The sequence below is a fragment of the Podarcis pityusensis genome, assembly GCF_964106645.2.
Source record: "Podarcis pityusensis genome assembly, chromosome: 3".
In the NCBI taxonomy this organism is placed as follows: Eukaryota; Metazoa; Chordata; class Lepidosauria; order Squamata; family Lacertidae; genus Podarcis; species Podarcis pityusensis.
Window position 1 is genome coordinate 11439831 of NC_138026.1, and position 27872 is coordinate 11467702.

The window sequence follows — 27872 nt, forward strand, 5'->3', positions numbered from 1 at the left end:
AGGTATGTTAAGAAATAGAGGCATACAAGCCTCCCTCAGGAAGACATTCTTCTTTCCTTCCATGTATAATGCACCTATGTTGGCCATTTCTCTTCAATACCCCTTCATCTCAACAATCAAGGAGACAAAGAGGGGTGCAATGAAGCTGTTGCTTCTTTCCATGGTGAAGAAAAGAAGGGGGAAATTGTTGGGTTGAGAGAACAGGTGTATCAAGATAACCCCACCCTTATCAGTCACTCAAAAAACAGCCTTTGGCGCACAGCGCGGTTGTCCGAACTGCTTACTCCAACTCAGTACCCACCAGACATGGACACGGTGAAAGTGGAAAGTTAAGACTATTTAGCCAGAAGCTCCAGCAGCAGTTAAGCATGACTCCTGTAGACAACCAAGCTGTCCACTGTCACTGCATCTTAACTCCATTACAGACATGCTTCAGAGCTTCATATTCCCCATTGCCCCATTTAATTACATGCAAACTTATTTATTTACCTTGAAAATGCAGATACATTTTCAGCTAAGGTCTGCTGATCATCAGCCCCAGACTTATAGTAGTCATACACAGATTTCCGAAGAAATTTCTTAGCATGTTCCTCAAAGTCAGCAATGCAAATTGGTTTTTCGGACATGATGCAGGTTACTCAGTTTTTGTTGCACTTGGATCATTTAAAGTTTCTGCATTTCTGCCTGTTAATCATTAAATTAAAGCAAAGCTCAGATAACTCAGTATATATTTTTTTAAGTAACCCAAGTAAAATACAAGCCCCCTGTTGACATTTCTGGACAACTGCTTTGGACTTTGGCATCTATTTCTCATTTACCAAATTCGGATATGTGCCAATGTGTATCAACCAGGAAAACTAGAAGCATGCTTGGAGGTTATGTAAAAGTTGCTATGAGGGCTCCGATAGACCACAGCTTATAAAAGGAACATACGAGTCTAAAAAAAGTTACAGGCATCTCAAGGAGGCTACATAAGACAAAAGACCTTTAAAAGGAAGTCTAGGCCAAAAAAGAGAAAAAGCAAGAACAAAAGTACTTTTAGAATTAAGGCACACCAAGGTGGTATTTGGAGAGAACACAGGAAGACAGAAAATAGTAACTAACTTTGCAAAATGCTAAATTTAAATTTCCTTTCTTGTTAGGGATGTAACGGGTCACTGCAACATAGCAGGAGGAAAAATGAACTAGTTTATAAATAAATTTTCAATCTAGTACACATGGGACTGGAACCCCATCTTGAAAGTGCCTTTAAGTCAGGTTCAGCTTTAACACGGCTCCCTTCTTCAAGAGCTTGTGCTGTGCATCCCTAGTATAATTTTGTTGCAATAAACTTTAACTTTTGATTCTGAGAAATACAGCAAGTCCTTCACACCCACCTTTGTTTCACGAAATGACTGAAAGAGAACCATTTCCATTGACCTTCAAAGCTACAGAGAAAACAGATTGCATATTCAACAGTAGCACCAATTTAAAGGTACATAGCAAAGTCTGCAGTGTAGACATATTGGTCCTAGGTTTTCCACCTGGCATTTTCAGGGCACAAGAAAACAAACTCACTTCAAGTGTGCAATTGAGGCTTTGTAAGTAGAGCAGATTGTTTTAGAGTTACTAGGGAAAACGACATTGTGGTTAAAAAAATCAAGACATTCTCATCAATAGAACTAAATGCTATCTACATCACAATACATTTTGGTCAGCATCAACCGGGAACCTGAAGGATGGAATATTAACATATAGAAATGATGTGATGTTTTTAACACCATTAAATTACATGGACACAGGACATGTAATAAATATTTTTTATATAGCGAGTAAAGAAATAAACAGTAACATTTTTAGTATATATATTTTTGCATAAAAATCATGTCAAACTAAACTAACCGTTTCGACTAAACAATCAGAAGCACAAAAATAATATTGCCTTTATTCAGAATGATTTGCTTTAAACTTGAGATTCATTTGCTTGGCCCAATACCAATTAATCCCTCTATTTACCGAAAACTTGGCATCCATGCAAGTTAAAACCCTGATGCAACCCTTTTACCATAGTGCATTTATTTATACATAGTAGTTTAAGTGACCATCGGTTTCAACACTTCATTTTTGCACATGTTGAAAAAAGGGTACTTCAATAGCATCCTTTGGGATATCTGTGTCCTAAACTAACTTAAGCAATTCTCCCCCTACCCTGTATCTGCATCCCTATAGCAAACTTTCTAGGATAAGCCAGCAGAGTTGGAAAACCTGATCAACAGAGTTCTAAAGTGCCAATTCCATATATAATACTGCAACATGAGGATGAATCCTAAGTATGACAAATATACAGTGGTACCTTGGTTCTCAAATGCCTTGGTTCCCAAACGCCAAAACCCCCGAAGTGTTCCGGTATTGGGATGTTTTTCGGAAGCCGAACATCCAATGCGGCTGTCGGCTATTGTTTCCGGGGCACTGGCACCAATCAGAAGCTGTGCCTTGGTTTTCGGACATTTCAGAAGTCAAACGGACTTCCAGAACGGATTAAGTCTGGCACTTTTGTTTTTGCTATTTATTTTGCGTTTTTGTTCTTGAGGATTTTTTCGGTTCATTTGTTTTTGTGACTGTGTGGAACCCAGTTCAGCTACTGATTGACTGTGTGACTACGGAAATGGATAAAAGCCCCCCATCCAAACAATGACTATCATCAGTACAGGTAAGAAAAAAACTTAATTTTAATTTTTATCATCTATAATGCTGTCTTTTTTTATTTTATAGTACAGTACATTGATTATTAGGGACGCAGGTGGCGCTGTGGGTTAAACCACAGAGCCTAGGACTTGCCGATCAGAAGGTCGGCAGTTCGAATCCCCGTGACGGGGTGAGCTCCCATTGTTCAGTCCCTGCTCCCTAGCAGTTCGAAAGCATGTCAAAGTGCAAGTAGATAAATAGGTACCGCTCTGGCAGGAAGGTAAACGGCGTTTCCGTGCGCTGCTCTGGTTCACCAGAAGCGGCTTAGTCATGCTGACCACATGACCCGGAGACTGTCTGCGGACAAACGCCGGCTCCCTCGGCCTATAGAGCGAGATGAGTGCGCAACCCCAGAGTCGGTCACGACTGGACCTAATGGTCGGGGTCCCTTTACCTTTTACATTGATTATTGCTTTCATTTTATGGATCAATGGTCTCGTTAGATAGCAAAATTCATGTTAATTTGCTGTTTTAGGGGTTGCTTTTAAAAGTCTGGAACAGATTAATCTGTTTTGCATTACTTTCTATGGGAAAGCATGCCTTGGTTTTGGAACGCTTGGGTTCCGGAATGGATTAAGTTTGAGAACCAAGGTACCACTGTACAGCATTGATGATTGTCTTGTTAAGAGACCATGATAATTTAATTCCAAACCAGTTTACTTGGAACTAAGTCTCACTGAATTCAACAGAGTTTACCTCCAATTACACATGCTTAGAATTGCAAGCTTGGTGTACTTTCTCCCGAGTGCCTAACCAAAAAATGCCAGTATTGCTTTGTGTTTTTAGATAAACTACACTTATTTAGAAATTATGTGCATGAAGTGACCTTCTGAAACATGGAAATGCTATTAAATAACAAAATGCTGCACATACATAATTAGTTGAGATTGTAATTATGACAGACTACCTGTAACAATGCAACAACAGTCAATTAGCTATGGTCTAGCTGTCTTTCATGGGAACATGGAGACGTCAACTTCTAATGCTTTAATCCTTTTCTCATGTACCTGAAAAATAAGCTTGGCTACACGGCTAAGGCACTGTGCTAGGATGGTTTCAGAATCAAATCGAGAAGCGTGACCATGTTATTTCTTTTGCTTTTTCTTTAATTGCATGAAAAGTGCACTTGGTGCACAACTGAACCATTCCCAAGACGTTTAAATTTAGGCTTCTCAATTACACATCATTTTAATTGGTTCTGTTAAGATTTTCTGGTCGCATAATCTCAGATTATCAGTATTTTTGCTATACGTTAAATGTGCACATTAAAGCAATTCTAGCAATTTACCCAGCACATAGTAGTTTTAAAACTTAATGTATTTTATGCACTTGAGTCGATCTGGCTTATGTTCAGGACAACTTGGATTTGAGCAATGCTGTCAAGATGCAACTAGAATTTTGACCTCAGCATATTTTGAACTGACACAGCACAGGGTTTCTGAAGATGCCATAGCTTAATACACACATGGTTGGCCTTTGGAACTCAAGATGGGCTGGGCTGCAAATCTCATCATCCCTGAGGCTGTGCTGGCTACAGGTAATAGTTCTGGTCTGACCAACACAGCAAGGAGGTCCACATGTTCCCCGCTCCTGATTTAGTGCAATGAAGGACTTTAATTCAAGGTGCTCTATTGGCAAGAGCCACAGGATGGGCATTGTGACACTATGTACGCTTGTTACTGTTAGTTTAAACCTACACTTAGTTACTAGAGAGGTAGTTAACCTGTGGCCCTCCATATGTTGCCTGTTAGGTAAGATGGGAGTTGTAGTCCAACAATATCCTGAAAGCCACAGGTTAGCCACCCTTGGTGTAACAGAATGATCTCTTGCCATGTCAGCTGATCATATCCAGCAATTAGCTGCCCTTCATTCTCTGCTCTGCATTCCTTATTCTCTTAGCCTAGCCATCCAATTATGCTGCCACTAAATTGCTTTTGTTTCACCCTGTAAGCTTAATTCACTCCAATGCATTGCAGAGAGCATTTAGGTAGGGTGACAACCGTCACTGCTACACTGAAGCTATATTTACACAGCTATACTACACTGATAAATGTATGGGATGTATGAAGTCAGTAAACATTCTTAAACACTTAGAAACGAACTGCCGTTCGTTAAATAAATCAACTGAAATCATTACGGATATTTCTTTCAGACAGCATTACGTTTAAGCAGTTGCTGCAATCTAAACCTTTTTAAATCAAATGAGTATTTTGGTCATCAGGAATAAGTGATCATCTGCAAGTCACTTCAGGTATCATCCATTCTTTTAAACTAAGCAATGTTTGTTAATTCTGAATCTTCCTTGTGCTGGAATGCATTTTAGGTATCAACATGATCAAAGCCACATTGAGTAACCTGGAGAGCCTCATATATGGTCAGAGAACTAAGAAGCGAGTTCACCTTACAGACAAGTGTTTGGGCAACCCATATGGAAGCCTGATACACTAACAACAAGAAACAGATAGTGCATAGTTTTAAAATGCTTTTTCGAGACAAGTCAGTACATCCAAAATAAAATTTGTAGGTTTATAAACTTACACTATTTGTTGCACTGGGAGCTGCGCTGTTTACATGTTGCAGATGTACACCAGGCAACTGCAAGTAACGTATTTTTCTGTGTATTACATGCCCCCTGTTTTGGGGGACTCAAAATTAAGACAATGGGGGGAGATTGTCAAGAGTTGTAGAGTTGTTGAGCTTTTGGGGGGGATTACCCACAGCTGTTGAGCTTTTGTGGGGTGAGGCTGCTGAAAAACGCTCACCCGACTCAAAAACAATTAAAACCAAAAGCGACACAAAAGCCGCCAATCGCCCGCCCAACTGACGCAGGGGCAGCCAATCGACAACAGCCCTTGACACGCCCACAAAACAATCACCCAATAGCTGCTGACAATCTCCTGCTCACAACTGCAACCAATTGCCCGTCCCCCCTCTGCACTATCCGTGCATAAGATAACCCCAAAATTTTAACATAATTTCTTAATAAAAAATCCTCAGCTTATACACAGAAAAATACGGTAAGCACCTCTGATGTGTTCTTATATGCAATATATGCATTTAACCACTTCAAAAATAATGGTACACTGCATGTATATGCAAGTGAATTCTTCACTGATAATAATGGAAGCTGCCTTATATCTAACAAGGAACTACTATAGGGTTTTTACAGAAAGCTTTGAATACCATGGCTGACTAGCTTGTGCCAACAAAGACCAAAGCATGCCTTAGATTAACTAAAATCTGTAAGCACATAATACTGAAACACAAAAATTGTATCTGTGTACAGTGTGCCATGCTTATGGCATCCTAGCCAAAATTTAACACCTCTCATCGACACCATCATCTAGTACAAAATCAAAGTTACGTGATTGTCATGGCTTCAATCTGAACATTAAAAATGTATCTTCCAGAAATTACTGGCCCTAAAGACAATGACAGCAAGCAGCCTTCTGACGCAAAGAATGGATTTAGCTGTAACAGTTTACAGGTCAAGTGTTTGGCTTCAGCTGCAATCAAGGATGGTCCCCGATGCTTCTTTGGTCCAGATAAAAGTACATACACAGCTAATTGCACTATAGTCCATCAGCCTCCACCTGGTTTTTACGTTGCCTTAGAGAGCTTTGCTCCACTTTGTCAGATGCATGGTGCTCAGAGTCATTTTCAGTCTCAGATCCTTCAACTGCAGAGTCCTCCGAAGAGTTTCCCTGAGACTCATCTTCCTCATCTTCTCCATCAGACAAACCTTTTTCTGCAACTGGTTCTTCGGCTATATGCTCTGCTGTCTCCTGTTGCTCCTCTGTTTTATCATCACTGCGGTCCACCAAGTCTGTTGGCAGGAAGAATTGAGGGGGAAAAACTGATTTACATTATGTTAAAGTTGCTGTTAAACTTAAAATCTTCAACAGCCTCCATCTGGTGGCTCTCCTATATTCTGAGATTCTTCTTATGCTTGCTGTGAAGAAGCAAACCACACGTGCCATGTATTTGCTAATGGGATTACATGTTAACTGCATCACCTTGCAACTTGGCATTACCTAAAAGGGCCAGACCACTACCCTCCTAATATCTTTCCCACACGCAGATACTCATTCACACGCTCAAGGCAAGTTATTCATCCTCCTTTGCAAGTGGAAATGCTTTAAGTCCCTGATTTTGCCTGTTCCTCTTCTACCAGCCGTCCAATATTTCCCCCCAGTTGAAAATAAGGCTGCAGTCTTCAGCAAACCTATTGGCAATACATTCCTTTGGTAGCATTCTTTATGGATCACAGTTGACATTACAATACAGTGGGACCTCAGGTTACATACGAATCAGGTTACAGACTCCGCTAACCCAGAAATAGTACCTCAGGTTAAGAACTTTGCTTCAGGATGAGAACAGAAATCATGCTCCAGCAGCACGGCAGCAGCAGGAGGCCCCATTAGCTAAAGTGGTGCTTCAGGTTAAGAACAGTTTCAGGTTAAGTACGGACGTCCAAAACGAATTAAGTACTTAACCTGAGGTACCACTGTAATGTCTTTTTAAAATGCAGATTATTAATGTGCCACAGATCTTGAATATCCCAATTGCCCAAGCAAACTATTTACCTTCAACTCCACTTAATTTTTATAAATGCACACACTTCTTCATACTTGGTTAGGAAGACCCATTACACATTTCCAGTGTCACCAGCCCAATAGCTGTTCTCATGCTGCTTACGGTACTTGAAAAACATTGCACCAATTTGGAAAAGGACTCATCTCTTCACAGGCCCAATGTCACTTGCTTAATATAATTAACTGGTATCCCACAATTCAAATACTATTCAAACCTTCATATCAAAAACTGGCCGTGTCAACTCCTTTAACACTTGTATACAGAAATCTGATCACTTTACATGAACAGCTGAAAACATTACATTTTAGGTTATCTACCTTTCATTAATGATGCAGTTTGCCTCACAAAATTGTACACTGAGCTTAGTTTTTTATTACATACTTACCAGAATCTTCCAATTCGGACCTAGGTGGGAAAATGCAGTCTGTAAGTAGAACCAGTATCTGAAGGAAAGGAAAAGGTATTACAAAGACAACCCACAAGCTCTCCAGCCAGAACCAGGTGTCTTCACGTCTGAATGCTATGCTTTAAGAAGTTGTTGGGGTTTTACCATTCACCTGTATCTCAGCGCTACATATCCAGAGAGGTGCAATGGCTGTATCTTTAGCACACTTGTAATTTAATTTTATTCAGCTGCTGGGGAAAACCATGAACACAACTGACAATTATGCACATTATACTGTGCTGTTGCTTATCCTTATGAGCATGACATTTTCAACTGCGTACAGATTGGCATGCTCCGTTTGAACAAGCTTCCATCAAATTGCCGGTGTTACAAGAATGAGCCATGATGAGCCCTAGGCTCACATGACCTCCACCCTTTTGCAGGAGGTGATCTAAAGCGTTCCCCTTAAATTGTTCCCTTTTTTGCTGGGTTTTAACAATTCCAGGTGCATCAGCAAAAATTAGATACAAACCAAGCTCACCCAAATCCCCACATATTAAAAATGCAAAAGATCAACTAATTTTAGCCTTCATACACCTTACTTCTGCAACAGAAGAAGAACATTAACATTTGTGAAAGCATTTTATGGTATCCTCTAGAGAGGAAAAGCGGGGTTTTTACAGGAATGAAGCAACATAACATTAAATCAGGTACGTATGACAAGGACCACAGGAAATAAGGAGAAATGATTCATAGTAAGTGGAATGACATTCTAATGTGCAACTCACAAATCAATTCCTGCAGGCTACTCACACAGTTGAGAACCCTGAGGAGTTCAGGGGTCTAAATGGTGTAGAAAAAGTTTCCACAGGCAGAGTAGGCTGTCTCCTTCCAACTTCGCCCTCAACCTCATGGAAGATGGCAGGCAAAGTTAAAGTAAAAAGGTAAAGGACCCCTGGACGGTTAAGTCTAGCCCAGGTTTCCTCAACCTCAGCCTTCCAGATGTTTTCGGCCTACAACTCCCATGATCCCTAGCTAGCAGGACCAGTGGTCAGGGATGATGGAAATTGTAGTCTCAAAACATCTGGAGGGCTGAGGTTGAGGAAGCCTGGTCTAGACAAAGGCGACTATGGAGTTGTGGCGCTCGTCTCGCTTTCAGGCCGAGGGAGCCAGCGTTTGTCCATAGGCAGCTTTCCTGGTCATGTGGCCAGCATGACTAAACCGCTTCTGGTGCAACGGAACACCATGACAGAAACCAGACCGCACGGAAACGCCGTTTACCTTCCCGCCGCAGCGGTACCTATTTATCTACTTGCAATGGCGTGCTTTCGAACTGCTAGATTGGCAGGAACTGGGACAGAGCAACAGGAGCTCACCCCATTGCAGGGATTTGAACCGCCGACCTTCTGATCAGCGAGCCCAAGAGGCTCAGTGGTCTAGTCCAAAGCGCCACCCGCGTCCCTGATCAGATGGCAGACAGAGCAATGCAGAGGGTATGGCTCTCAGTGTGTTTGTCCCTTGATCATGTGTAGCATTTAGAGGCAAGCATCCGACTGGCATCAAGAGCAAACTGCCCTAGGGAGTTTTTAAGTAGGAATGTGGCAGGACAGTCAATCCTAGTGGGGCACCAATCAGTTCTTCAGCACTGTCAACAAGCCCTACTCGCCAAGGAACAATGAGGAGTGCACACTCCTTACTGTTCCTTTGCAGCCACATCTTTCGTTGCCCCACCCAATGTCACATATGACTTCAGGTGTGGGGCAGGTGGGCCTGGTTTAGGGGAAATGGCCTCATGGGCCAAACTGACCCCCGCTGTACCCAACTTGGCCTGCAAGCTGGAGGGTGCCCAAGCCCACCTTGAACTATCTCCTGAAAGGCTACACTTTGCTTTAAAATGGTAGGCTGAATAATTTGCAATCCTATGCATGCCTATTTGGGAGATAGTCTGACTCGTTTTTGAAGGGGAAAAAAACAAACACAGGATTCAGTTGTTAGATGTCAATTTAAGGTGTTCTAGCCTGGAGTTTATTTCAGGGACAGCACATAGGGAAAGTGCGTCAAAACTGTCTCAAGCCTGTATCTGCGCTTGTTCTGGAATCGGCCTTTCTCTTACTCCCCTAATGAACTGAGGATCTCTTCTTCCTCTCTAGTAAAGTGTCAGTATTCTAGACCTCATGTATCTTCCACAATTCTTATTTGAATGGTAGGATGGAAGGTGAAACTTAACACTTAAAAATCACAAATGGCTAAGCCCACTACAAACTTCCAGGCTGATGTGACTGCTATATTATCTACAGTAAAGACTCCCTACAATTTTGTTTAATAATATATATAAAAAAATCTTACCAAGCCCAGGATTAGACCAATCAATAAAGTGGCCAATATGAAGACTGCATAAGAACCCCAAACGTGAATTCCAAGAGTGACTGTTAAGTAGTTGTGGATTTGCTATAAAAGGAGACAAACAAACAGCTTAAAATAAAAGTGGAATTTTAGTACTGGACATGACATTCAGACAAATCAATTGATCGTCTTTACTTTCAAAAAAATCCTTAGTCACTAACCAAAAGAGAAAACAAATTCTTACTAGTCTGAAGCAGTTTCAAATGAGTTGCACACAGTCTGAACATCCATCGAAAACTAATATTTGCTAGGATGACTGCAAAGTAATGTCATTTTGGCATTTCTGTGATGAAAAGCCTATATACTTTGCACCAGAAGACAGAGTGGAAAACCAGTTCTTTTAGACCAGAAATACAAATTGGGACTCAGATTATATGCAAATCTATTCTTTTTTTCTTCTGGGTCTTTAGTCTTTTGTCTCCCTAACGAGGCTTTTTGATTTTTTAAGTAATCCCTGAGGACTTCATTCCCCCCAATTCATCATTAACAATTAATATCAATCAATATCAAGCTGACCATCTCCATCCTAAGAAACAATCTGAAGTAACAACTCACATGGTTACAGAACACATTTGTAGAATTCCACATTTCCTCTAACTTAAAGTGGTTTAAATGGTCAAAAATGCTATCTCACAGACACCAGGAAACAGAATAGTATCAATATAGCTGGTGTTAGTATTCATCATCTCACTCAATATACAAATGTACAGCTTATAGATAAAATGCCTCCTTACACCTCACCTGTTGTACTATGGTCCAACCGTTCAACACCAACTGGAAAACAAGCTGATCTAAACCCTGAATTTGCATGCAAGCACCATCACAGTTACAATTTGCCAGAAAATTAATCTGACCGTAGGCAGGCCAGAATGATGTAATGATAGATTTCTCTGGATGAACACCCCCTCAGAAAGCAGTAACAAGCTCTGCACTTATTATAATTATAATTTCATGCCATGCAATTTTGCCTTTGGGCCTGTCTAAAAATGTCACATGGTTTATATTCCACAGACAAGAATAGAAACCATACATATTTACTGATATTTCCCATATTATGTTTTGGACGGACGGCAAGACTTCTTTCACAAGAACAGCTATCTATCACAAGTAAGTCATCTGAACAAGCATTTCTGGTTGCGGGGGGGGGGGGGAGGATTATGACCATGTTTTCCGTTATAACTTTAATAGTACAAAGAATTCTAAATTTAAACCCCAGGAGGCAGTGGAAGACAGGAGTGCCTGGCTTGCTCTGATTCATGGGGTCACGAAGAGTCGGACACGACTAAACAACTAAACAACAACAACATGCAGTAAAACACACATTGTGTGTTGAAGTGCAGTTAACAGGTCTAGCAAAACCATGCAGTCCAAATCCATGCTGATCAGATATAAATTTTACTATTGTTATCATACAGACTTAACACATCTCTGCTGCCCGGGCTTTAAGGACGGCTCACATTAGCAGACAGCCTGTGCTGAAACCTACTTGTGTAACAAGACTTCCCTTTATTCTCCCAAGTCTGTGGAGGGGTTACAAGGGCGGGGCTGGAAGGAGAGGACAGGAGAGGAAAGGCATTTTTTTCCCCACTCGTGGATTGACATAACTGGCTATAACCACATTTTTTAACTTACCGTATTTTTTCGTGTATAACACGCCCCTATATATATATATATATAGGAGGACTCAGAATTAAGAAAATGGGGGGAAATTGCCCCCATGTATAAGACCACCGCCCCCCTTTCTAAACATTATTTTTTTAGTAAAAAAAAAAACCTAGTCATACACGGAAAAGTATGGTAAATAATAAAACCTAAGCTACTCTATCTGGATGGACAGCTGCTGTGTTAATTTGCATAGTTTATTTTCTATTTTTTTGCAGCAGCATCAACAACAACATCAACACCCCAGGCTTCCTTTCTCAGAGTGCAACATGATAAAATGTAATACAGCAATAATATTATTTTTAAAAATAACAACTCAACCAGCAGCTAAAACAGCAAAAGATAAACAACACTCTCTGCAGTAAATTCTTGTCTATATTATCTACCAAGAGCCTGGAAAAACAGGCATGCCTTTAATTTCCACCTAAAACCTAACTATGTCAGGACTAGCCACGTCTCCCCGTGATTGTTTCTTACAGCACTGTTAGCCCCCCTGGGAACCTAAACTTACACTGAAGGTCATGATATAAATTATGAAAATAAATAAATGCAGGTTGGTAAAAAATTAAAGCCAGTTACAAAATAGTTAATGTCACTGCACACTGTAATTATCAGAGTGGAAATTGTACTCCTTGCTTTTTTTAAAAAAAGCCTCTTGCAGCATATTCTGGTAACTAGAATTTAAGCATGCAATATGGTAAATAAGAGTCCTTTCCAAGGGTTTGCTTGTGACAGCCTCATAAATTTCCCATTCCAACAGCTAGTGTTCAATTACCAGAGTATAGACGTTCTGATATGATAACCCACCACCGTTTTGAAATTTACTATATAGCTGAAATAAAGTAAATCAGCCAACAGTGTATGAACTGAGTTCTGAAAAGTACAAAGGCTTCTCCACGGGATACAGAGCTAACCTCACATTTCGTTAGCATTAAGTATGGGGTTATACCATTAGTTTCATGACAATGCCATTGACAATGCATTGTGCAAGCTACTTATGATATAGAATTAATTGGGGAACATTTACTCACCCTGATCCATGCAGATAAATGGAAGAGTCCTGCCATTCCATGCATCCTAATAAAGAACAAATATCTGGTTTATACCAATGTCAATGGATAAAGCACGACAAATTAAGTATTCTTACATGTTCTATGTCACATCCTTCTTGATCTGCACTAATCTTTGACCATCTACACCATAATTTAACAGTGTAGTAGAGGATAATGACAGAAATTATGTTTTTTAACCATTATAAGAGCTAGGTCCCCTTTGTGGATCACTGCCTTGCCATGGCAAAGGGGCATGAATAACTCAGAGAAGCTATGAACTATGCCGAGCAGGGCACCCAAGATGGACAGGTCATAGTGGAGAGTTTTGACCAAACGTGATCCACCTGGAGGAGGAACCGGAAAGCCACTCCAGTATCCCTGCCAAGAAAACTCCATAGACAAAAACAACAGGCATATAAAAGTTATGACGCTGGAAGATGAGCCCCTCAGCTTCATCTTCTTTTCTTGGGAGAAAAGCAATGACAAACCTAGACAGCATCTTAAAAAGCAGAGACATCACCTTGCCAACAAAGGTCCGTATAGTTAAAGCTCTGGTTTTCCCAGTAGTGATGTATGGAAGTGAGAGCTGGACCATAAAGAAGGCTGGTCGCCAAAGAATTGATGCTTTTGAATTATGGTGCTGGAGGAGACTCTTGAGAGTCCCATGGACTGCAAGAAGATCAAACCTATCCATTCTGAAGGAAATCAGCCCTGAGTGCTCACTGGAAGGACAGATCCTGAAACTGAGGCTCCAATACTTTGGCTACCTCATGAGAAGAGAAGACTCTCTGGAAAAGACCCTGATGTTGGGAAAGATGGAGGGCACAAGGAGAAGGGGATGACAGAGGAAAAGATGGCTGGATAGTGTTCTCGAAGCTACCAGCATGAGTTTGACCAAACTGCGGGAGGCAGTGGAAGACAGGAGTGCCTGGCGTGCTCTGGTCCATGGGGTCACGAAGAGTCGGACACGACTAAACGACTAAACAACAACAACAACAAAAGCTAGGTGATGTGCTCTGAAGACTAGAACAAGTCATTTGACTGTATGTAATAGTTCATAGATCACTGCAGAAGATTCTTACCTTCCTATGACAGTTTCGCACAAAGAGTTAAAAAGATTTTCACAGAGAAGCGACCGGTTTCTCAGCTCTTACATAAAAACTGCAACAACCGTGCCTCATTACTCAATTGTGCTCTACTGTGCTTCATATTTTATCATTACTATTTTATCACCTTTTTAAATCCACATTGGGTCTCACTACTCAATATTAATACACTTAAAGGTAGTAGAAGAATTTTGGGAAATGATATATAATGAATTGAAAAAAATGTTTAAAATAACTTTTTCTTAAAAACCTGAAGGCTTTCTTTTAGGAATTCTAGGTGCCAAAATCCCAATGGAGCAGAAAAGATTATTTATGTATGCAACCACAGCTGTGCGGATGTTACTGGCCCAGAGATGGAAAGAAGATAAGTCCTGACTAGATAAGAATGGCAGATGGATTATGCCGAAAAGGCAAAAATGACTGGAAGAATCAGAAATCAGGAAGACCAAAATTTTAATAAGGAATGGGGGGAAATTATAATTTATGTTAAATACCATTGTAAGTTAAAATTGTAAGTAGGAGTGGAATAACACTTGTAGTTTAATGGTGAATTATAGATATAATGGAGATGTAAAATATATGGATTATAATAAAAGATGCAGGAGGAAATGATTAACAATAGGAGCCACAAAGGGGAGGAGGCGAGTCCAGGAGATTCTTTGATATCTTGTTTTTATGATGTATGTTGAATATCTGATTGTAAAACTTTAATATGAAAAACCAAATGAATAAATTTATTAAAAATAATATTAATACACTTAGTTGCTACAAGCACGTGGCTACTGTCCGAACAGCAAGAGAACGTTCAAATCACTCATTCCATGACATCTAGAACAATTACCTCTTTTCTGATGTCACAAGTGCGGCACATTCCCTACCAGTGAGTGGTAGCCAGGCTGGGAAAATACACACCACAGAAAGTCACCCTAAATGTTAAGGATCTAGAACATGGGTAGGCAAAATAAGGCCTGAGGGCCAGATCCAGCCCAATCGCCTTCTAAATCCAGCCTGTGGACGGTCTGGGAATCAGCATGTTTTTACATGAGTAGAATGTGTCCTTTTATTTAAAATGCATCTCTGGGTTATTTATGGGGCATAGAAATTTGTTGATTCCCCCTCCAAAAAATATATAGCCCAGCCCCCCCCCCAAGGTCTGAGGGACAGTGGACCGGCCCCCTGCTGAAAAAGTTTGCTGACCCCTGAGCTAGAATAATTAAAGCTAGTTTTCAACTCCCCCCACCCCTGCAAAAATATATAAAGATGCAATTTCAACAAGGCAAGGTGCTGTAACGCAATTACGTAATAGATGAGGGGGACTTCCATCCGGCCACAGGTTCTACAGTTTCCCACTTTCTCTCCAGGATATAGATTTCTAAATCCTCCAGCGTCCTCAAGCCACGGTATCTTCGAAACACTCCATCCTTTGCGCTGAAAACAAAAACAGGTAATAGTATAATTACGGCGCCGCACCTAAAACCAAAACACACAGAAGGAGCTATTGTTGCCCACCTTCCACACATGGAAATGAATCTCGCGGCAGTCAATCAAAGGCCAACAACCACACCTTGGGGCCCCTTCTCACTGCCCATGTAAACCAACCAATGTACAGAAGAGAACCTACCCAAATGATGCTGACATAAAAACCTCACACATATAGCAAGTTGGAAAAACAAGGGGGGGAAATAGTGTGCAAGTTTATCACCCACTCTCTCCCCTACCTCTGGATATCATATTGTCTTACATTGAAAGTAACCAAAACACTTTTTAATTTGATTTTAAAAAAGAGAGAGAGATTGCATGTTCTTTTGTAGTTCATTCAAATCTTTAATAAAAATTATTTTTTGGAGAAGGAGGAGGAGGAACTATTGTGTCTCTTCATCTGCAGTGTTAATAGAAGTTGCTGCAGGGAGAATCATTTGTGGTCCCTCATTGTAGCACAGTGAATTCAGTGTTGCCTCATCTTCACATAGTTACTTTATTTAAAGGGATTCCTGTTTTATCTGCACCAGGAACTGTGGAGAGAACAGTGCACCTTTGAGCCTGAAAACCCTTTAATTCCAACACATCCAGAGCCTCAGCTATAGTTCCACTGCGGAAATAATAATAATAATAATAATAATAATAATAATTTATACCTCACCCTCCCTGGCCAAGACTGGGCTCAGGGCAGCTAACACTGAATATAAATACAGTAAAAACATTTTTTTAAAAAACCAGTTGATTAAAATGTAAGTTAGAATACAGTTTAAAAATGCAGCTTAAAATGCAGCCTCGTTTTAGTGGTAGCCTATAGATCAAAGCCATAAGGGGAGAAAACGTCAAATATTCACCGGGGCCAACTATCCATGCTGGTCCTACATGGGCCAGCAAAAAGAGCCGAGGGAAAATGTAGATACAAATCCCATATAAGGGGTCGCATCCAAAAAAAAAAAAATTTTTTTTAAATGAGAGGTGGGGTTAGACTGAGTCCAGCCCAAAGGCCAGGCAGAACAGCTCCATCTTGCAGCCCCTGCAGAAAGGTGTCAAATCCTGCAGGGCCCTGATCTCCTGCAGTAGGGCGTTCCACCAGGCCGGGGCCAGAGCTGAAAAGGCCCTGGCCCTGGTTGTGGCCAATCTAACCTCCTTGGGGCTTGGGACTTCCAAGGTGTTGCTCTTTATGGACCTTAAGGTCCTCCGCGGGGCATACCAGGAGACAGTTGCTACATTCTCCAGAACACCAACAGTTGGCCCACGTTTTCAATGTCCTCTGTCGTTCTGCTTATCCTCACAATATCCCAACCCCCCAAAACTGGCACAGACAGATACTGTCTTCCAATAGCAAACAGCTGCCTTTTTCAGACAAATGAAATGAGATACTTACTGGTAAATTGTGGGGAGTGTCGTAACAAAGAAGCGACCGCTTACGCCTAAGGAAGTAAAAAAGTATTTTCAGTAGTTTCCCCCCAGGACATTATTTTGCTTTCCTAAACACAGTTGTATAACAAACCAAATTAATACCGTCACTTTACGCTGTGTGTGAAACTGGTCCCCAAAAATAGTTGTCCATTTTGGTTTCCAGCCTGCGGATGATTGAGCATAACTACTGTTTAGTACATCAATACTGTAACACGGGGACGCGGGTGGCGCTGTGGGTTAAACCACAGAGGCTAGGACTTGCTGATCAGAAGGTCGGCAGTTCGAATCCCCGCAACGGGGTGAGTTCCCGTTGCTCGGTCCCTGCTCCTGCCAACCTAGCAGTTCGAAAGCACGTCAAAGTGCAAGTAGATAAATAGGTACCACTCCAGTGGGAAGGTAAACGGCGTTTCCGTGCGCTGCTCTGGTACGCCAGAAGCGGCTTAGTCATGCTGGCCACATGACCCGGAAGCTGTACGCCAGCTCCCCCGGCCAATAAAGCGAGATGAGCGCCGCAACCCCAGAGTCGGCCACAACTGGACCTAATGGTCAGGGGTCCCTTTATCTTTTTACTGTAACACTGGGATGGGGAGCCTGCAGTGTCTGACAGAAGGGCAGCCCCAGTTAGCCTTGCCAATAGTCAGCCATTGCTGCTGAAAAATAAATACAGTCGTACCTCAGAAGTTGAACAGAATCTGTTCCAGAAGTCCATTCGACTTCCAAAGCACGGCTTCTGATTGGCTGCAGGAAGCTCCTGCAGCCAACTGGAAGTCCTGTCGGACATTTGGCTTCCAAAAGAACGTTCAAAAACCAGAACACTCACTTCCGGTAGTCGATTGTTCGGGAGCCAGAATGTTTGACTCCCAAGACGTTCGGGAGCCGAGGTACGATTGTAGTTATGAAAACCCTGCATCGGGAAATTTTTAATGTCTAATGTTTTACCATTTTTTATGTGCTGTAAGCCGCCCAGAGGGGCTGGGGAAACCAAGCAAGATGGGCAGGGTATAAATAATAAATTTATTATTATTACTACTACTACTGCTACTACTACTAGCACAGTGGTACCTCTAGTTACGAACTTAATTCATTCTCGAGGTCCGTTCTAAACCTGAAACTGTTCTTAACTAGAGGCATGTTTTCACTAATGGGGCCTCTTGCTGCCGCTGCGCCGCCGGCACACGATTTCCATTCTCATCCTGGGGCAAAGTTCTCAACTCGAGGTAACTCTTCCAGGTTAGTGGAGTTTGTAACCTGAGGCGTTTGTAACTCAAGGTACCACTGTACTAGAACTACTGACAGCTATCAACAATTCCTCTAGCACTATTGTAGCCACCCCTTTTCCCAGCTCAGTTCTCATCTACAATGGAGGATTTTAGCCACGATACATTTTACAGAAACCTGGGGCCCCCAAAACTGCTAGGCAAGTAAAGAGACCCCTTCCACAGAGCAAGCGGTGTGGGAGCAAATGATGGAAGCAATGTTCATTTTGTTATCAGCAACACTGATTACGTAACTGAGTAACTTTTCAGCTATAGTGAAACTTAAGCTGCAATCCTATATGCATGTATGCGTACGCTGTACTCAATGGGACTCACTTCTGAGTAGACGTGCAAAGGATTGCACCATTAAGTGCACAATCTGGCAGCAAGGATGTAGTAAATTAAGTATGACTATATTTATAGGAGCAGAGTGCTGCTTAGGTTCAGGGTGGATTTAAATCACAATTTAAATCACAATTTAAATCATTTTTTTACAGAAAGACTCATTCTTGCTGGTATAATCTTAATACTTACAACCAGATGAAGATTTCATGTTTGGAATAATAAATTTTCAGAGTAGTTTTACTGATTTGCTTATATTATTAGAAATACATAGACAGATAATTATGAAATTATTGTGAGGTTTAATAAGTTAACTGTTTACACTTGGACAACTTTTCTGCTGTACTTTATTGGAAGGAGAAAAATAATCATTTCCTTAATAACAATTTAAACATTTTATTTAACTAAAACAATAACATTATAGGACATGTATCCATGTTTGTTAACTGATGTGGTTAAACATTTTTTTAAAAAAAACACACCTTAGACTGAGTTTTAGCACACATGAAAAACTTAAAACAAATCCTTATTTCCTGATGAATAGTCTATAATGTATCTTAAATAGAAAACTGTCTTTAGAAAGATTTTTCCTCCAAAAGAATTTTATTTTAAAAATTCGATTAAAATCAAAAAAATCTGATTTAAATAAAAAAATCTGGTTAGAGTTAATCAGCATATGATAGATTTGTATGGGCCGACTTAAAGCAGGCCACACAGATTGCTATTAAACTGAGCGACAGCAATTGCCTTCCAAAGGAGGGGTGGAACTATAGCTGCCGCTACTGCACATCTGGCTTTATCTCTACAACAAACGGAACAACAAATCTCATAAACAAACGGAACAAAAAACTAATAATTAGTGACATGAAGTGGAATGGCTGAAAATGTTAATCACCATCACCCAGGGAGGAGCAACAAGTGAAGTTGGAGCATGAATAACCAATCACTGAATTAAATGCAAAGATGTTATCAGTATGTGTTTTTGTGAGCTACCTGCAGCAGCATGTATAGTTAAGGCAAAAGACAGGCACACCCAGCAAGAACTTTTGCTAATCAAAACTCTTTTAGCTTCTCTTGAAATCCATACTGATTTTTTGCCCAAGCCTCAAAGCCTCACTTACAATTAGGTGACAACTCCTACTCTTCAGATTCAATTATTTCCTCATTTTAATGGATAATTTTTAAGATGTCCTCCAGCAAAACCCTGAACATCCTCTAGTTAGCATGCATAAAAGCATTGCTAACTTTAAGTGAGCAGATGAGCAGTAGCACAACTCAGGTCAAGGGTAGAAAATTTACATAAAGGGTTCCCAGACCTCTTGCCATCTGGGGCAAATTGAATACATCAAAGAACACCGTGCTCCAGCTCGTCCAGCCAAATGCTCAAGTTAACTTGTAGTTAAGTTATCATATTCCCACAATAGCAGCAATGTTCCAGTACAGACTTAAAATATGTCTAGTTAACAATGCATGCCGTAGTACAGAGTTGGGGACCTGGCTGCTTCCCCCAACCGCAGCATGCCACTTTGGACAGCTGGATGGGGGCCTGCCCACCTGTCAATCATCTGACACTGCTTTGATGCCAGATGACCAGTTTGTCCTTTGCAATATGACTGCAAAAGAAAAGCCAAGTCAAGAAAGGCTTGAAGTTGCAGCCTATCAAATCATCGCTGGTGAATTTAAGCCTGCAAAAATTCTCCGTGCATCAATTGCCACTGCACATTCAAGAGTGAACTTGAAGGTTCATGATCATATATTTGCACTTGCATCTCTATCTGCCCCAGTCTAATTTGTCAACGCCTAAATGATATCGAGCGTCAGAATAACTGGGCCACAATAAGGAAATTTAGCCCATGGTGTGACCATTTTCCATCCTCCCACTTTCATTCTCTGGCACCCTATCTGTAAAGGTAAAGGGACCCCTGACCATTAGGTCCAGTCGCGGACGACTCTGGGGTTGCGGCGCTCATCTCGCTTTACTAGCCAAGGGAGCCGGCATACAGCTTCCAGGTCATGTGGCCAGCATGACTAAGCCGCTGCTGGCGAACCAGAGCAGCGCATGGAGACGCCGTTTACCTTCCCGCCGGAGCGATACCTATTTATCTACTTGCACTTGACGTGCTTTCGAACTGCTAGGTTGGCAAATATAGACACGGTTTTACCCTCGCATGACTGAATGTATTGCTCTCGGCTGTACTTGAGGGACGATTCCAACAGATTCCACACGAAAAATGCTTATGTCCCTGCGGAGATGGCAGTACCAAATCCTGGAGTGCATTCTTTACGAAGACCTGAGGAATGAGATTATCACCCCCTCTTTTATTGTCCATTCCGGGTCTCCCAACCACTGCCACAGTGTCCTTTCTCCTGGCAGATCAAGAGGAACCGACGACAGCAAAGGTTGCAAGATTTTTAGCTGGAGCAATCAGAATAAGGTCCACTATTTGACGGCTGATTCAGGACCCTAAACTGTGATTTATACAATCAACTTTTTATTTTGTTCTGTGTATATTGCAATGTTCTTTTGTTGCTATGGCCGATGGCTGATACAAATAAAGTTTCATTCATTCATTCTATCTGCCCCATGTATGACCAAAAAACCCCCAGCTGTGGTTTGGGGAAAACACCTTCCCAGGCCAGATGGGAACCCATGTCTGCAGCCACAGGTTCGCCACACCTACTGAAGAAGTAACGTCTTTGACTGGAAATGCTGGATTTTCAGTTCCATAAATTAACAATGCATAAGGAATACTCCATTGAAAACAAGTATGTAAATATATTTGTATTAAAGATCCCGACTAAAAAGAGAATTTTGGCTTACCTGGTTCTTGAGTGACATCCACTTTGCCCACACTGAGTTCATGGTCTTTGCTGTTTTCTGCAAAAGCCTCCCATGCCGATTCCATCTCTTGACAAGCGGGACACCAAGGGGCATAGCTAAGGAAAGTGACAACATGATTTAATGACTGCACACATTTCCATATCTGGAAAGTCTGCAATGTATCACCAATGGGAAATTCCCTGAGGAATATCAGTCACGGGCAGAGAACAATTTAGGCACGTCCAATGTGTGTGCTACATCACACCAAACCAAAAACATCACAAAAATGCCACAAAACGAGATGGAGTGTGGTGTTTCAAATATATGCGATCTCACTTAAACACACAGTGCTTTGGAAAATAACCCCCGCGTAAATTTGGAGCTGTCTGTCTATTTCCGCCACATTACTCCAGACTACGTTATTGTCATGTTTGCTGCCTTTAAAAATAGTCCTAAAACTTCCACCTGGCACAAAATGCTTCCTGGCACTAGAAGCAAGAAAGCAAGCAATTCCAGTCTTGTATCACCTGAATGGATTGCCCATTTGTTTCCTGGCCTGTTTCAAAGCCCTGGTGTTTGCCTTTAATGGCTTTAGACCAGGCCACCTCAGAAATAATCCCATAAGAACCTGGCTGGCCTTTTAGGCTCAGCTGTGGTGTCCATTCATATAAGACTGGCACAAAGGGGGGCTGGACCATCATCACTGACCCATCTCCCATCATCACTGACCATTGGCCAGGCTGGGGCTGATGGGAATTGAGTCTAACAACATCCAGAGGTTCCCCAGCCTGAAAAAACGAGATCCCGCAGGCAGGCACAAGAACAGGGCCATCTCATTGGTGGCAGCAAGACTGCAAATCTCCCTCTTGATGAATATACACTTGCAGCCCTATTTGCCGATCTTTAGACCGTTAGCAGCTGCCTCTCACATATCAAAAGCTATCTATTGGATTTTTTAAACTAAGTTGCTGTATTCTAATTGTTTCCATTGCGGCTGAATCTAGTGTACATAAGAGAACGATAGTTAAAATTCTTGTTTTGGTGTATTTTTATCTTTTAATGTAAGCCACTTTGTCTTGACAGAATAAAGGTATATGGTAAGCAAACTACGCAAGCTAAACTAAACAAACAGAAACATAACTTTCTCTGCCTTCTTCCTCTGCACACACTCCCCATGCAGTTCTTGAAATTTCCAGGAAATAAAGGATGCAAAATTTATTTCTAGGTCATTGTATCGGCATCCAAGACAACTATTTCTAGTTCTAGACACCATGATGACCCAGAGCCTGGGCTCTCTTCCAGACCCAAAATGTCAACACTTATTTCAGACACTGTTAGTAGAAGTACTAGTACTAGTAGTAGTAGTAGTAGTAGTAGTTTCCATTGATTTATTGGTTTGTTTGTTGCTTGTATATGATATTTTGTTTTTCAATGTTTGATGTTTATATAACATGTATCTGGGGCCAAGTGGGCTGCTGGGTGACATGAGCACAACCAAATCCTCATATGCTCAGTAATGTGCAGTTGGAGAATACATGATGGGCTGCTGGTAGGGTAAGGTGAAACAAGACCTGGGAAATAAATGTATGAGAGAGCATGCATGCTCTCAGGTACACATTGCCAGAATACAGATCAGTGGCATCCACATAGACACCTGCAACGTGCTTTGCTGCAGACGTACATTCTGTGAGCTCTAGCAAGGAGGGTTTCTACTTTGAAGCAAATTATTGAGAAAGTGTGTGAGTGAGAACACACGCTTATGAACTGCTCCAGTCTCGCCTGGATTGACCTTCAACCATAGTTACCATTGTGTATCAACAGAAGCAACACTGATTTGGTAGGAGTACCATTGTGGGAGGCAAGCTGAACTGGCAAATTCATGTCTTTTAGACTGTAACCCTGAATGCTGAGAATGTCTTTGTTATTGATCTTTGAGAAACCTTTCGGCCAAAGAGCATGCCAAAGATTCCTTTGACTGAAAAAGAATTTGAGAATAAATAGTGGGCTCCCAATTTTAACCTTTCAGCTTAAGGATATTAATGTCGCCCTGAAAATTTTTAATGAGCAAAGCTATCCCCCTGCTGCACCAATACATCACCATTTTGCAATTCTTCCTTTACATTCATTGAATTAGACAGTTCCCACCTCCAAATTCCTCTTCTTCAGTGTATATCCCACCAAAATTGCTAACATCTGAAGCTCCCTACCCATGCAGAAAGTGTCAGGATAATATGCTGCTGGACAGAGGCCAATGTTAATGTCCCCTTAAGGCCAACTATTCTGTTATAATATAATAAAATAAATAATTAAAAAACATGCCTGTCAATATCCTCTTTGTGCACAAAGTAAACTAACATGAGTTCAAGTTTACCAAAGGATTTACTGCTATTTAATACCAGCGTTTGTGTTGCACACACTTTCTAGGAACTGTCCATCTAGGAATAAAGACAAATTTAGAGGACAACTGCAGCAAACTTTGGATTCCAAACTACAGCCGCTTTCAGTGCCTTAAAAACTGTTATACAACAATATAACTCTGGGCAGTCTAACTAGATTCAGTTCATAGATCCTGATCCAAGCAGGAACACCACAAAGGGGCCATATCCTCTTTATACTCATAAAACACATTTCTTCAGATGTGGTTGTCATTTATTTGCTAGAAAACAGCTAAGTTCTTGAACGTGTAGCTTCTAACACAGTAATTTTTTTGCTTTTAAACTGTAGTAGATCCCTTTCTTGAATTGCTATTATTCAATTTATCTTTTTTTAAAAAAAATAAAAAATCAACGGGAGCTGTAAGCAGATTGTCAGTCTTCCAGTTTCTAACAAGTGGTTTTACAACACTTCAGCAGTTTCCATACAAATTACTGGTAGATCCCATCCTATGAAGGCCCAAAATGTGCAAAAGGAAGCTGTGCTCGAGTTACCAGCCGCCATGTTAACAAACATCCTCTAGAAAATGTGCATGCAAATGGTACAGCTGAAACATTTTTTAAGCTGTCTACTGCTCTCTTTTTATTTTTATTTTTTAAAAAAGTTATCTATGCCTGCATGGACTAAACTAAGACAGCCTTCTCTGTCCCAGTCAGATGTACGTAATGACCAGTTATAGCACAGATCTCTTAAAGCAGCAATCTCTGCCATAAATTCAGAAAGTAAGTGGCCATTTGCAGATCTGCCTTTCTTCCTCCGTCTAACCTCTAATCTGCAATACAGAGATATAGTTATTTACTTTACAAAGTTGGCAGAATGACTACAGAAGCTCTACATACAGTTACACCCTAAATGCAAAGAAAAAGAGAGAGAATGTGGAGATCAATGGTTTCTACTCACAGTAGCAGAGGCAGAATATGCCTTTGACTACTCATGACTGGGGAGCATATGGGGGGCGGGGAGTGCTGTTTCTTTCATGTCCAGGGGTTTCCCATAAGCAACTGGATGTCACAGTGGGAAACAGGGATGCTAGATTAGTTGGACCATTGGCCCGACCCAATGGGGCTCTTCTGTAAATTCCTAAAAAGGTGTCTCCTTTTTCAATACGCCTCCAACCAGCCTACCAAGGCAAGAGAAAAGCTGTGCCGCATTATTAGGTAGCTAAGAAGCTATGGGAGACGCGGGTGGCGCTGTGGTCTAAACCACAGAGCTTAGGACTTGCTGCTCAGAAGGTCGGCAGTTCGAATCCCCGTGACGGGGTGAGCTCCCGTTGCTCGGTCCCTTCTCCTGCCAACCTAGCAGTTCGAAAGCACGTCAAAGTGCAAGTAGATAAATACGTACCGCTCCAGTGGGAAGGTAAACGGTGTTTCCGTGCGCTGCTCTGGTTCGCCAAAAGCGGCTTAGTCATGCTGGCCACATGACTCGGAAGCTGTACGCCGGCTCCCTTGGCCAACAAAGCAAGATGAGCGCCACAACCCCAGAGTCGTCTGTGACTGGACCTAACAGTCAGGGGTCCCTTTACCTTTAAGAAGCTATGGGTGGGATTTGACATCCCTAAAATTAAAAAAAGCCATGGGCATACACATCTCTAAATGCCATGAAGATTCATAGGCAGGACCGGCCTAATACATTGAGCACCTGTGGCAATCGATCCCCCACAAAAGAGCACCCTCCCCAACTGGGAAGAAGGAGCGAGTGAAGATTTACATCAGGAACACAGGTGGGATGCTGAGATTGAAATTGGGAATTGCTGTCCCTGTGGATGCTGCTGTCTTGAGGCCATCACCTCACCTGGCCTCCTGAGTGGGCCAACCCTGAGATAGGAGCATAGGTAAGAAACACAAGCCATCCCACCAGGTGAGAGTGATGTTGCCTGATAATCAGTGACCAGCAAACAGAACAAGACCAACAAAGCACCGTAAAAAACCCCAGAAGAAGGGCAGGATGTGAGGAACATTTGAGGGAGTTAGCTGTGTTTACCCTGGAAAAAGGAGTCTGAGATGAGATAGGATAGCCATCTTCTAATATCTAAAGGGCTGTCACATAGAGGATGCAGCAAGTTTGCTTTCTCTGGCTCTGGAAGCTAGGACCTGAACCCATGGATTTACAGTGGTACCTCAGGTTAAGTACTTAATTCGTTCCGGAGGTCCGTTCTTAACCTGAAACTGTTCTTAACCTGAAGCACCACTTTAGCTAATGGGGCCTCCCGCTGCTGCCACGCCGCCGGAGCACAATTTCTGTTCTCATCCTGAAGCAAAGTTCTTAACCTGAGGCACTATTTCTGGGTTAGCGGAGTCTGTAACCTGAAGTGTATGCAACCTGAAGCGTATGTAACCCGAGGTACCACTGTACAAGAATCCAACTCAACATCAGGAATAATTTTCTGACGGTAAACACTGTTTGACAGTGGAAAGGACGCCTCTTAGAATCCTAGAACTGTAGAGCTAGAAGGGATGCCAAGAAATCATCTAGCCCAGCAATGTCCAACTGGTTGACCGCGATCAACAGATAGATCCCAGAGTGATCTTGGTCAATTGTGGTATCCCAATCGATTACGGGATTAAAAGCCCCGCCCCCTCACTCTGTCCCTATGTAGCGTCAATAGGGTGATGTTTTAGTTTGCTGCTGACCTTAGTTGGCTTCCCCTCCCCAAAAAAGCTCAAAATCCTCCCCCCCTTCCATCCACCCACCCCGCGCACACTCTTTCTCCCTCCAGTGACAATGGGTAGATCACTGCCAGATTTTTGATACAGTACTGGGAGTAGATTGCAGTCTCTTGGGAGTTGGATGTGTCTGATCTAGCCCAACCCTCTGCAATGCAAGAATATGTAGCTGTCCCATACAGTGGTACCTCGGGTTAAGTACTTAATTCGTTCTGGAGGTCTGTTCTTAACCTGAAACTGTTCTTAACCTGAAGCACCACTTTAGCTAATGGGGCCTCCTGCTGCCGCTCGGCCGCCAGAGCACGATTTCTGTTCTCATCCTGAAGCAAAGTTCTTAACCCGAGGTACTATTTCTGGGTTAGCGGAGTCTGTAACCTGAAGCGTATGTAACCCGAGGTACCACTGTACAGGGATCAGAACCTTCAACCTTGCCGTTATTAGCACCACGCTCCAAACCACTGAGCTCTCCAGGCCGACTTGTCAGGATGGATTCCATAGTTTTCTTGTTTTAATCCCCAGCATCAAAACAAGAAAACTGTGAATGCTTGTGCCTCCCCACCCCCGCACTCCCACCCGCAAGCCACCTAAAAGGAAATGACCTTAACCGTATTGCAGAAGACAATCAGAGAGTCTGAATCAACTCCAGAAGAATGGTCTAGTATGGTTTTGAATCGCATGAGGGCCGGCACCTTAAGAGCCCTGCAAGGCAGGGGAGCGGGCTGGACTAGATGACCCGCTGGGGTCCCTCCCATTTCTCCAGGTATAAATTTAATCAATGTTAAAAAAAATGTGCACGGTGAAGCCCAAAGGAGCCAGAGGGAGGGAGCCTCCAAAACCACCGACTGCCACCCACCAGGGTCCAGCTTCCTCCATTGAGATCCTGAGCAATTCTGAGACCAGCCTGCTTGGTGGTGTCCCCGCCCCGCCCTTCCTGGAAGCTTTGGACTACAACTCCCAGCAGCCCCGGAGGGCCGCGCACGCGCAGGGGCCGACGGGAGTCGTAGTCCGAGAGTCCCCGAAGCGCCGCAAGCGACTCACAATTGGACCATCCACTGGCCTTGCAGCAGGAGGCTCCAGTTGGACCCGCTTAGCTCCCTCACTGGCCGCCCCGCCGCGGCGCCGGGGTCCTGCGAAGCCGAGGCGACGGCGGCGGCGACGGCCGCCAACGCCACCAAGGCCGGAGCGGCCGCCGCCGCCGCTCTCCTTCCCGCCGTCCCGTCCCAGCCCGAACGGCTGCGGCGAAAGCAGAACGACTGAGGGAAAGCCGCCGCCGCCATCTTGGGAGGAATCAAACCGCCGCCAAAAAAAACCCAAACCCGTAGAGTTCCGCGCTCCCGTGACGCAACGACGCAGCCCCCCTTCCGGTTGCCATTGGGCGGCCTCCGCCATGTGCGGGGAAGCGAGTGGCGGAAGTGCCTATTCGTGCGACGCGCTTGGAGTTAGGAGGGAGAAAAGTGGCTTGAAGAGCAGCGCGCCTCTCCTCTCTCTTTGTGAGGACCAGGCTCCTGCGCAATTAACAGGGAAGATCTAGCCC

The 27872-nt window shown here is 42.5% G+C and overlaps 2 protein-coding genes across 3 annotated transcripts in view; both read right to left on the bottom strand.

Annotated features, from left to right (window-relative positions):
* Positions 1 to 678, bottom strand: part of HAO1 (hydroxyacid oxidase 1) — a 31780-nt gene extending 31102 nt beyond the window's left edge. Inside the window, exon 1 of one of the 2 annotated variants that reach the window (XM_080999291.1) lies at positions 490 to 678. In XM_080999291.1, the coding sequence (XP_080855417.1) occupies positions 490 to 626 (137 nt within the window). In that variant the 5' untranslated portion in view covers positions 627 to 678. The remainder of the gene's footprint in view (positions 1 to 489) is intronic. The other variant, XM_080999292.1, reaches the window with a different exon arrangement.
* A 1107-nt stretch (positions 679 to 1785) lies between these two features.
* On the bottom strand, positions 1786 to 27630 carry TMX4 (thioredoxin related transmembrane protein 4). The gene is made up of 8 exons (XM_080999313.1): positions 27377 to 27630; positions 21243 to 21358; positions 16789 to 16834; positions 15228 to 15356; positions 12802 to 12847; positions 10052 to 10153; positions 7706 to 7763; positions 1786 to 6550 (listed from the first exon to the last, which is right to left on the bottom strand). Exons 1-8 carry the CDS (start codon positions 27613 to 27615, stop codon positions 6297 to 6299), a joined length of 990 nt encoding a protein of 329 aa, XP_080855439.1. The 5' UTR covers positions 27616 to 27630; the 3' UTR covers positions 1786 to 6296.
* Between the last annotated feature and the right edge of the window lie 242 nt (positions 27631 to 27872).